The sequence below is a fragment of the Arachis duranensis genome, chromosome 6 (assembly GCF_000817695.3).
Source record: "Arachis duranensis cultivar V14167 chromosome 6, aradu.V14167.gnm2.J7QH, whole genome shotgun sequence".
Taxonomy (NCBI): domain Eukaryota; kingdom Viridiplantae; phylum Streptophyta; class Magnoliopsida; order Fabales; family Fabaceae; genus Arachis; species Arachis duranensis.
The window spans coordinates 80,138,334-80,147,785 of NC_029777.3; the positions used below are offsets into that span (position 1 = coordinate 80,138,334).

The 9,452-nt window shown below is 30.3% G+C and overlaps 1 protein-coding gene across 1 annotated transcript; it reads right to left on the reverse strand.

Annotated features, from left to right (window-relative positions):
* Positions 1-1,031: 1,031 nt before the first annotated feature.
* LOC107494192 (ABSCISIC ACID-INSENSITIVE 5-like protein 2) lies at positions 1,032-4,609 on the reverse strand. Its single transcript, XM_016115232.3, has 3 exons — positions 2,895-4,609; positions 2,733-2,804; positions 1,032-1,373 (listed from the first exon to the last, which is right to left on the reverse strand). The coding sequence occupies exons 1-3, from the start codon at positions 3,723-3,725 to the stop codon at positions 1,293-1,295; spliced, it is 984 nt and encodes a 327-aa protein (XP_015970718.1). The 5' UTR covers positions 3,726-4,609; the 3' UTR covers positions 1,032-1,292.
* Positions 4,610-9,452: the final 4,843 nt, after the last annotated feature.

Consider the following 9,452-nt stretch of genomic DNA (forward strand, 5'->3'; position numbering starts at 1 on the left):
TCTTAATTTCCATATATAATTCTAATAGATACAAAATTTATGTTCCACCGCTTTTTTTAGTTTTTGTAAAATTAATTTCGTTTTCTAATATATTATTTATTCTCTAATTCGTTTATTATATATTTTTTTATTTTTTAATATTATCGTGACCTTATTCACATCACTATTTTTTTGAAAATAAAATCCCTAAAAAATTAAATTATTTTAAAACATTAATTATAAAAGTACACAACTAACATATATCTATTTTATTAAAAAATAAATAATTCAAAAATCAATGACTATAATATTATTTTTATAAAAAAATAAATATAAAACAAAATATACGTTATTTATTTAAAAATATATCACTATGGCAATTGGCAAAATGGCACTATTAATTTCTAGAGAATAATTTTATTTTTGGTAAATGAAAATCCTTATTTTTATTTAGTAATACTTTTGTCCACAGCATTACTACTGAAAGAACCATCGAAACTTAAACATCACATAGCCCAACCAAGCTCACGACTTGTAAAATAAATCAAACGCCCATGCTTTTTAGTACAAAAAAAAACCTCACTCACTCCAGCGGCTCCACTTGTGAGCTGAGTTCAACGTTGCGGCTCCACAAACTGACAAAACATTCGACAAGTGCCCTCAATGTCAATACTGCTGTTGCTATTCTGGTCAAGCTTTCAACGGGTTTACAGAACAGCTTACACCTTCCGTCTATGATTCTAGCACATAATAATTTCAATAAATCTACACCATCAACATTTTTAACTATATATCTCAACAGTATTGCAGCATCGCATAGCAAAGTGCCAGTAAAGCTGACTGGCATACGTGAAAACTTTCCAATAGTATAATAGCACTAATGCAAAGATTAGGGATGGACATGTAGAGTTCCAAACTTGACAGAAAATTAGAAACAAATCTTAGCAGGAAAAAGTACACTGTACATGGAATCAGTTTCAAAAACCAAAAGATTACAGGTTTAAACAAAATGCAACTATATATTGATTATAATTTGCACCACACACAACACAAAGATGACAAAGAAAGAAACCTTTTTTGTGAAGTCACATTGCCACAATGTGTCCAAAATTAGAGTAAAGTATATTTTATAGTGCTTGGTAAATTAAAGTTTGGCTTATATGAAATGTACATTCAAGAAAAACACTCTTACAAATGAGCATGCTTAGGAGAACTAACAGCAGCACTACCATAATGAGAAAACCACCCTTCTAACTGTGCAAACTATAGTGTCGAATATATATATTTTGCAAATGAGAACACAGTGAGGGCATTCAAAGGGGTCCCGAACTCGTCCGGCGAAGTTGACGCTTGGGCTCTGGTGGTGGCTCACTTGGCAACACCTTCTCTATCTCCTGCAAGAAAACATTCATAAGTTACTATGAGCAGAGATGAACCATCTAGAACCAACTTTAGAAAGGGCACAATTATGATGGACTCATCTGAGTTCAACTCTATTGGATGAAAGAATACATAGAACGATTGAAAATAATATAGAAAGGAAAAGAGATAGAAAAGATGCAATATGGATATAAAACTTAAGCCATTTATGCACTGTTAAGAATGTGCTGCAAAATATGCAGTTATTCACCTTTTATATTCACTACAAAATTGAGGTAAATCCAAATTCTTGAACAGTACTATTCAAGTTTATCACTCTGATAGCTTATTTCATTAAATAGCACAAACTATAGGTTCTTGATTTCCTAATGATTCTTACAGCATTGGCTTGAAATGAATTAGTAAGTAAAACTGCAGACAAAATGGTTGGAGAAAGAGAAACCCTGAAGCTGCAAGGTACTGCCATATTAGATTGTTAGGTTACTTCTATGGGTATCTTACACCATATTGTATGTGAAATCATTGTATCTCCTTTATTAAACATAATAACAGAGCAAGGTCAAATTCCTATTCACAAAGTTTTGAAACAACTCAAATCTTTAGAGATAGTATGTAACATCAAATTCGGAGAAATCTTATGAGAGGTTTTTTCATGAAATTACTTCTAATCAAGAGACAGAAAACAAATTCGGAAATCTATAGTCCCAATTGCGAGTCCCTTTTTTTGGCACAGCAATATAGGCACTATAGGAGCCTGCTCAAACTACATTCTCCATAAGACTCTTTTGATTACCTGATTTTATGACAAATCTTATTCTGTAGTATATCTCACATTTTTAACTTCAAAAAACCGTGATCTATTAATCTAATTTTTTTTTCTAAAGACGCAGTAATCAATGAATTTATCATGCCAGTCAAATTAGGCATGTTCTAAAATCTGCACGTTTTCTAGCATCATTTCCAAGAAATTAGTGATAGAGAATAACTAGGAGTTATCAAATTAAGACCACTCAGAATGATGAATGAAGTAGGACAGAAGTGAAACAAGCAGAAGACAGAGGCCATTATAGAAACAAAATTCAACTCACCGATCTCTCAAATTTCGGAATGCCAAGGTTCAATAGAATAATAAAGAAAGACCAAAATGAGAAATACACAGGAGACAAATGGAAGCCTTCTAAAATTGAATGATGAGAGCTATATGGAAGAAACGTTGAGGTCATCTAGAATGTAAGGGAAGCCTTTTGAAGCTCGTCTAGTTTATGCTACTCTTAGCCTTTAGATAATAATGCAACTTAACAACAATAGACATGCAGTGCCTGTGGAGCCGCTAGTATAAAAGAATGCATACTGAAAAAGGAATCAAAACCTACCTGCTGTCTTTTAAGCCTTTCATTTTCTTCTTCTAAACGGGAAACTTTATTCTCCAGTTCTTGTGTGTAAGCCTGTCCATTGACATAGATGTATTCTTGTCTCAAATACAAATTACAAAACTATAAAGAGGAAAAGGAGGCTTCAAAGTTAAAACAAATAACCTGTTTTCTAGCACGCGACCGCGCAGCAGATTCCCTATTCTTTATCATCCTCTTCTGTCTCCTCTCCACAGTTTTCTCAACAACAGTACCAGAGGCAACCCTTTTCCGACCCGGAGTCTGGGTATCTGATAATGTACCCATCAAAGAAGATGGCGACATAGGGCCAGCGATATAACCAGCAATCATATTATTCTGCTGCTTCTGATGCTGATTATGCTGGAGATGCGGTGCCGGCTGCACTGATGGGATTTGGTATTGAATCCAATGTACTTGATCAGAAACATTGTGCTGAGAAGCCACATTGGAATCAACCCTTGACATAGCATTATCCTCAGTAGCAAAAGACTCAGCAACAACTCCTGCTTTCACCAAGAAATCCTCCAGGGTCATCTCGCCAAATGTTGGTGGTGTCTCCTTTGTTTTCTTATCATTATTATTACTGTTTCCACCACTCTTCTTTCTCTGCATATCTCTCCAAACCTCATCAATGGTTTTCTTGCTAAGATCTCCAGAAACAGTTAGGCTCCCTTGTCGATTCAGGGATGAAACCGAAGCTAACTGAGCATGCTGCTGCTGAATGTTAGCATCAGTCCCAGAACCCAATCCAGAAGAGGCTTGACCACCACCACCACCACCACCACAACCTCCAGCCTCAGCCGTAAACACACTCTTTAGAAGCTCATCAAGATTCATGCTTCCTAATGGCTTCCCCAAATTTCCAAGCTGGTTTTGAACCTCATCAAGTGTGAGATTATACAATGACCCTTGCCTAGCCAAGGAGCCAGAGCCACCACTCTGTGCCTCTTGGACTGCCCCACCTTGAGAACCCATATTTCTGAAACCCCCAAGTGAAAAAAACAACCTAAAACCCTATCTGTTTCATCTCCTCCAAATTCCAACACCCCAGAAAGCACCTCAATCTCTATTCAAGCAGGCAAGAAAAACCCAAAGTAGAGTAGCTTTTGCAGTGATTATTTTATATCCAAAGGAACAAACTTGGCACCAAACTTGAAACAAGAGAGGAAAAAGAAAGAGAACATACCCCAAAATACAACCAATTTGTGCTGAACTTTGAGATTTGGTCTCACTGTGACATTTACTCAAACACAAGGCATGCCGTGTAAAATGGGGTGAGTGGAAATTTGACCCAGAAGAGAAAAGAAGTTGACCCGGATTCAGCAATCAAGGGAGATTATTGTGGAAAAAACAGTAATGTCACAAAATAACAACACAGGTTGATAGATGAAAGGATAAGACAAAAATTACCAATAACTTATCATGCATGTCATTTGTATACTATAATCACCAAAGTGAATCAAAGAACAAAACCCCAAAATTAATCCAGCAAGTAGCAAGAACATTCAGCATAAATAGTACTATGTTTTGGTCATGGAAACTGCCAAACTGATGGCTGCAAAAACCAACCTATAGGGGGAAATAGCTTACAGTAACCAAAAGAATGATTAAGTTTTCACTTTAAAGGGAAAATATAATTAAAAGAAAGGTGGGAATAATTTATAAAAATGGTTAAATGGATACAGAAATTTTTCGAAACTGTTTAAAGAATAGACTCTTCTGACTACCTCAGTTAGAAACAAAAGAAAATCGAGGGTACCAAGTCCTGTAGGATCCAAATCTGAAATCTTAAAAACAAGTTGGTCATTTTAATTTTATTTTATTTTTTCTTTGGGAGTATGAGCACTAACCCAGACCAAGCAAGGAAAAGTATTAAAAAATTTACAAAAAAAGATATTGATATATGAAGGAATATCTAATCTCTAATATAATAAAGATGGAAAAGGTCCTACATTCTCTTGGATAATGCTCATATTACGTATAAAGTAAGCAAGTTTTTGCTATTATTTTAATCGAAAGTGTAGTGTGATCTTCTTAACTCATTAAAAATTGAAGAGTGAATATGATGAATGTTTAGTTTAGAAATATCTTTTCTCTTTTCTTCTTTTAATCTTCCTTCCTTTTAACTGGTAAATAATATTTGATCAATCATAAAAATAATGAAGATTTGATTCGCACCCAGAACTCAGCTTTTATGTGTTATCTTGCAAGCCAAATGAATTTGTATCCGAAGCAGAAAGGGGTGTTTTATTGAATCATTGAATTTAAAAAAAAAATTGACCTGAATATATATTAACTACCATGAAATTGTTCACGACGATTTCAAAAAAGATATTGAAAACGTCATTGACGGCTGCAAAATAAGAAAACGTTTTTTTGTTTTCAAGTTTGCTTTATCTTTTGACCGATTTAGTGAAAAGATTACAAAATATGTTACACAATTTTTTAGAAAGATTGCTTAATTTGGTTCATAAGCAATTGTCACCATTTCGTCAGAATTTACTTCTACTTGCTCACTCATACTATTAGGGGTCATTTTTTTTTTAATTATGGTGGAGGGGTAGGTGTTGTGCCGGGATATGGAATGAGGGGGTGTTACACCAAAATGTAGGATAAGTTTTGGCTCAGATTTGGTAGAACCTCTAAATTCTCTGTTTTGAAAATTTTGTAAGTAAATCGGAGGGTTTGTTTTGCTCATAGCACATAGGAGAAATCGGACCATGCGATATGACCTCATCAAAACGGATGGTCCGTTTTTTTGGTTGATTTTTTTTTATTTCGTTATATTAGTCGCTTGTTCCGATTTTTGTTTGCAAATTTTTTTTAATTTACAGTAAAAGAAATCGGACGGTGAGTTTTCATTATTTTATAATTTTTTTCGAATTAGGTTATACACAACTCGGTTGGTCCGAATTATATGTGTATATATATAGTTGCTAAGGTGTGCGAACCAGGTTGAATCCGATTTACTAAGTAATAACATTTTCATCTCTAATTGTAATTAATGTACATAGAGCCTATATCTAAGTTGCTGCAAATAATAATTACGAATACATATTTTCACTTTCTGTGTAACTAATAATGTTTTAATGTAATAATAATAAAACCTCAACTAAAATAACATACTTCTATATATTAAAAGGCTAACAGGAAACAACTTATTACTACCAAAATCACAAATAAATTATATTTTACAGATCCTAATTTACTATTTGAAATTATCAACATTGTTCCAGAAAAATATACATCGAAAGTATCCTAAAATTATAATTTTTATAATTAATTATAACAATTAACTAATTAATTATTAAATCTAAAACTATTATAAAAAATTATAAACAAGTCATTCTTAATACTAATCTATTATATTAGAAAAACGTCTAAACAGCAATTACTTATTTTTAAACACACATGTTGCTAATCATTATTTAAACATATAACCATAAATTCTTAATATTAAACATAACAGTTAACTTCTTAACTCTAATTACAAAAATTATTACAAAAATTTATAAACAATTCCTATTTAATACTGAACTATTCATAACAAGTCCTATTCAACACCAAACTATTCATACACTCAAAAAATTTCTAAACAAAAATTAATTATATTTAAACCCACTTATCTAACTATTATTTAAATACATATTTTTAAACTTTTTAATTTAATTACAACAGTTAACAACTATAATTTCTAATATTACTACAAAAAATTCTAATATTAATTTTTTTACTTCTAATCTATTATTAAAAAAGAATCTAAACAACAATTAACCACATTTAAACATATATATATTTCTAATTATTATTTAAACATATATTCTTAAATTTCTACAATTAACCATAACTTCTAAAATTATTCCAAATTTTTTTAAAAACTAATTTTTTTTATAATTTATTATATTACAAACAACTCTGAACAAGATGAAACTACTACACTTACACCTTATTTATTTAAACATTTATTTTTAAATTTCTATCAATAAATCTATATACTAATTCATATATATGTTCTTCAGATCAACTCCTAACAACCATAAATATAACTAAATTTAAAAAAAAATTAAAAATCTTCAAAAAATAAAAAAAAAAATAAAAAAACTTACATAATCAGAGTAGCTCAAATATTTTACAATGTAAAGTTTCGAACCATCAACATTTCTAAGTTTTGATTTTGTTGACATTTTGTCTTTTTTTCCTCACACAGCAGAAGTTCAGAACGTTGAGGGAGGAAGAAGATGGAGTTGTGTGTGCTGTGTGGGGAAGGAAAGGAAAGTGAATTCGGTTGGTACACATGCAAGCAATGACTCGATTTGGTTGTGTTAAAAAGACACCGTTTGTGGAGAGCAAGCATTCAGTGACGCGTAACTTGGATATACACAACTCGGATGGTCCGTTTTTGGACAAAGAAATCGGAGGGTCCGAGTTTCCCTCACCTACTCGCAGGTCCGGTTTTTTTCTCTACTGACACCACACAAAAGTAAAACTTCCCTCTCCTTCATAACTGAGTCCAACTCAAATTTGCCCTTGATATGGAAATTAAAAAGCGTACTATTAGCATCTCTCAGTCCAATAATCACATTTTGAACTTGTAAGTTCTTTCTTCCCATATGCTTCATCACCTGAACTCACTATGAGTTTTATAATGAATCTTCAATTTTTGGAAATAAGTTTTTACTTTTGAGAATTTATTTTTCCTGAAATTGTATTTCCAGCTTAGCCTTTTATTCTTTCCGTCCACTTTTGAATTTTTTGTGATGTTATGATCAGCCCTTCTCCTTAAATGAAATCGCACTCCTCAATTGCAAATTATATATAGGATAACGTAAATTTGATATCGATAAAATTTATTAAAAATTTTAAAAATATTTTTAGGTTTTTTATTTTAATTTTATTTCGAAATTTTTTTTATGTGCATTAATTGTATTACGGATAGCTAAATTTTCAACAAATTTAGAATCAATTCAACTATAATGCTTGATAATTTTGTGTGCGGCTTACTTATATTAAAAATTGTCTTTTTAAAATTATTGGTACATTGATCCTAAAATTATTTGTTCATAGATTTTGTTCTACCTTGCATCACTGTTCTGCCTCCCCTAACTTTCTCCATTATTATGGGTGCTACTAATGTAACCGCCTCTATCCTGCCTTATTTTGATACCAATGTTCTCATTCCTCCCACCACCATTGTTTTGTTCCCTGTTCTGATGTCATTGTTCCCACTCCCCCTCCCTCCTCTCCAGTGTTCTTCCCTTGCCGGTGCGGTGACAATGGATGCAATCATGCAAGTGGAGTGTGTGGAATGGTAGGATGGGATTATAGTTATGATTGGCAATTTGGAATGTGGTTAGATTAAAGGATGTACTTTAAAAATTTTAGATATTTTTTTAATATTTTGGTAAATTTGTCAATTAGAGTTCAGTTCATCTTTTATACATATAATATTAGTTTATTTTTTTATTGCTAAATTTTTTAGCATTTTGAACATTCATGAAAAGAAATAGTAATTTAATTTTAGAATAAACACTTAATCTAATCCACATTTATTATTCAAAAAGATAATACGATTATTACCAGAAAAAGTTGACTATTTGGTCAATAACTCTATTGTGATGAGTCAATGCAACAAAAGAAGTGGAGAGGAGACCAATAATAAAAGAAGGGTGTTAAGGGTCAAATTGTCTTTTTATTATACGAGTTATGTTGTTTTTAAAAATTATATATATATTTAATTAAATATTTTATCTATTAATTAATAACATGTTCTGAAAATATAATTCTTGCAATCTGGTTAGAAAACTAACAAAAATCTAACCAATAACAAGTTAACAAATATATTTAAATTGTATTTTATATTAATTAATTGTCATTAATTAATAATTATTTAAATTTTATTTTTTTAAAATATAAAATTAATAATTTTTAATTTCAATTGTTTAAAATTAACTAATTAAAAATTATTTACCTATACTTTTCCTAATTTTTAATAGTGATATAGTTATCAAGTTTTTTCTACGTGGGACAAGAATTTTAATTTGCTTTCTTATAATTGTGAAGTTTTTACTTTGTTGATATTTATTTCTAATCATGTTATTCATATCACATGGATAAAAAAAATTAGTTATCCATTAGTGAAAGTTTAATAAATATTTGGCATAGGAATATATATATTTCGTATTCATTAAAAAATTAATTCTATAAAAAAATTGATTATCGTGTTATAAAATGATTATTCTATTATGACATATTTAATAGTATAATGACTAATTACTTTGTTAGAGACATGTATTTAACTTTATACATAAATACAAAAAAAATTATTTAGTGGTTAATTATTTTTTATGTCAATAAATAAGTTTTTATTTCCTTATGTTTATTTTTAAATTATATATGATGAAAAAGACAATGAATATTAACACTTTTGTTTAATTTTTTGTCCTTTTTATTGAAAAAAAAATTGCAAGATCAGATAAGCATTTTATTATAGACTTCATAACTTTTTTATTACCAAGAACATATTTATAAAATATTTTGCATTCTAAATCTTTTTGCTATAAAAGTTCTACTAATATTATATTATAAATTATTCATCTTAAAAATTTAAATTAATACGAAAAAAGATATAAATAGTATATCTCTATAATAAAGAATTTGTGAAAGTTCTAAAAAAAAAAAACTCTTTACATTTTGTTTACAGGT

Excerpts from the sequence above, each read along its gene's own strand:
- LOC107494192 (XM_016115232.3), bottom strand. The coding sequence starts at position 3,725 with ATGGGTTCTCAAGGTGGGGCAGTCCAAGAGGCACAGAGTGGTGGCTCT. Across the intron at positions 2,805-2,894 it reads GGTCGCGTGCTAGAAAACAG|GCTTACACACAAGAACTGGA; the intron begins GTTATTTGTTTT and ends GTCAATGGACAG. Across the intron at positions 1,374-2,732 it reads AAAGGCTTAAAAGACAGCAG|GAGATAGAGAAGGTGTTGCC; the intron begins GTAGGTTTTGAT and ends GTTTTCTTGCAG.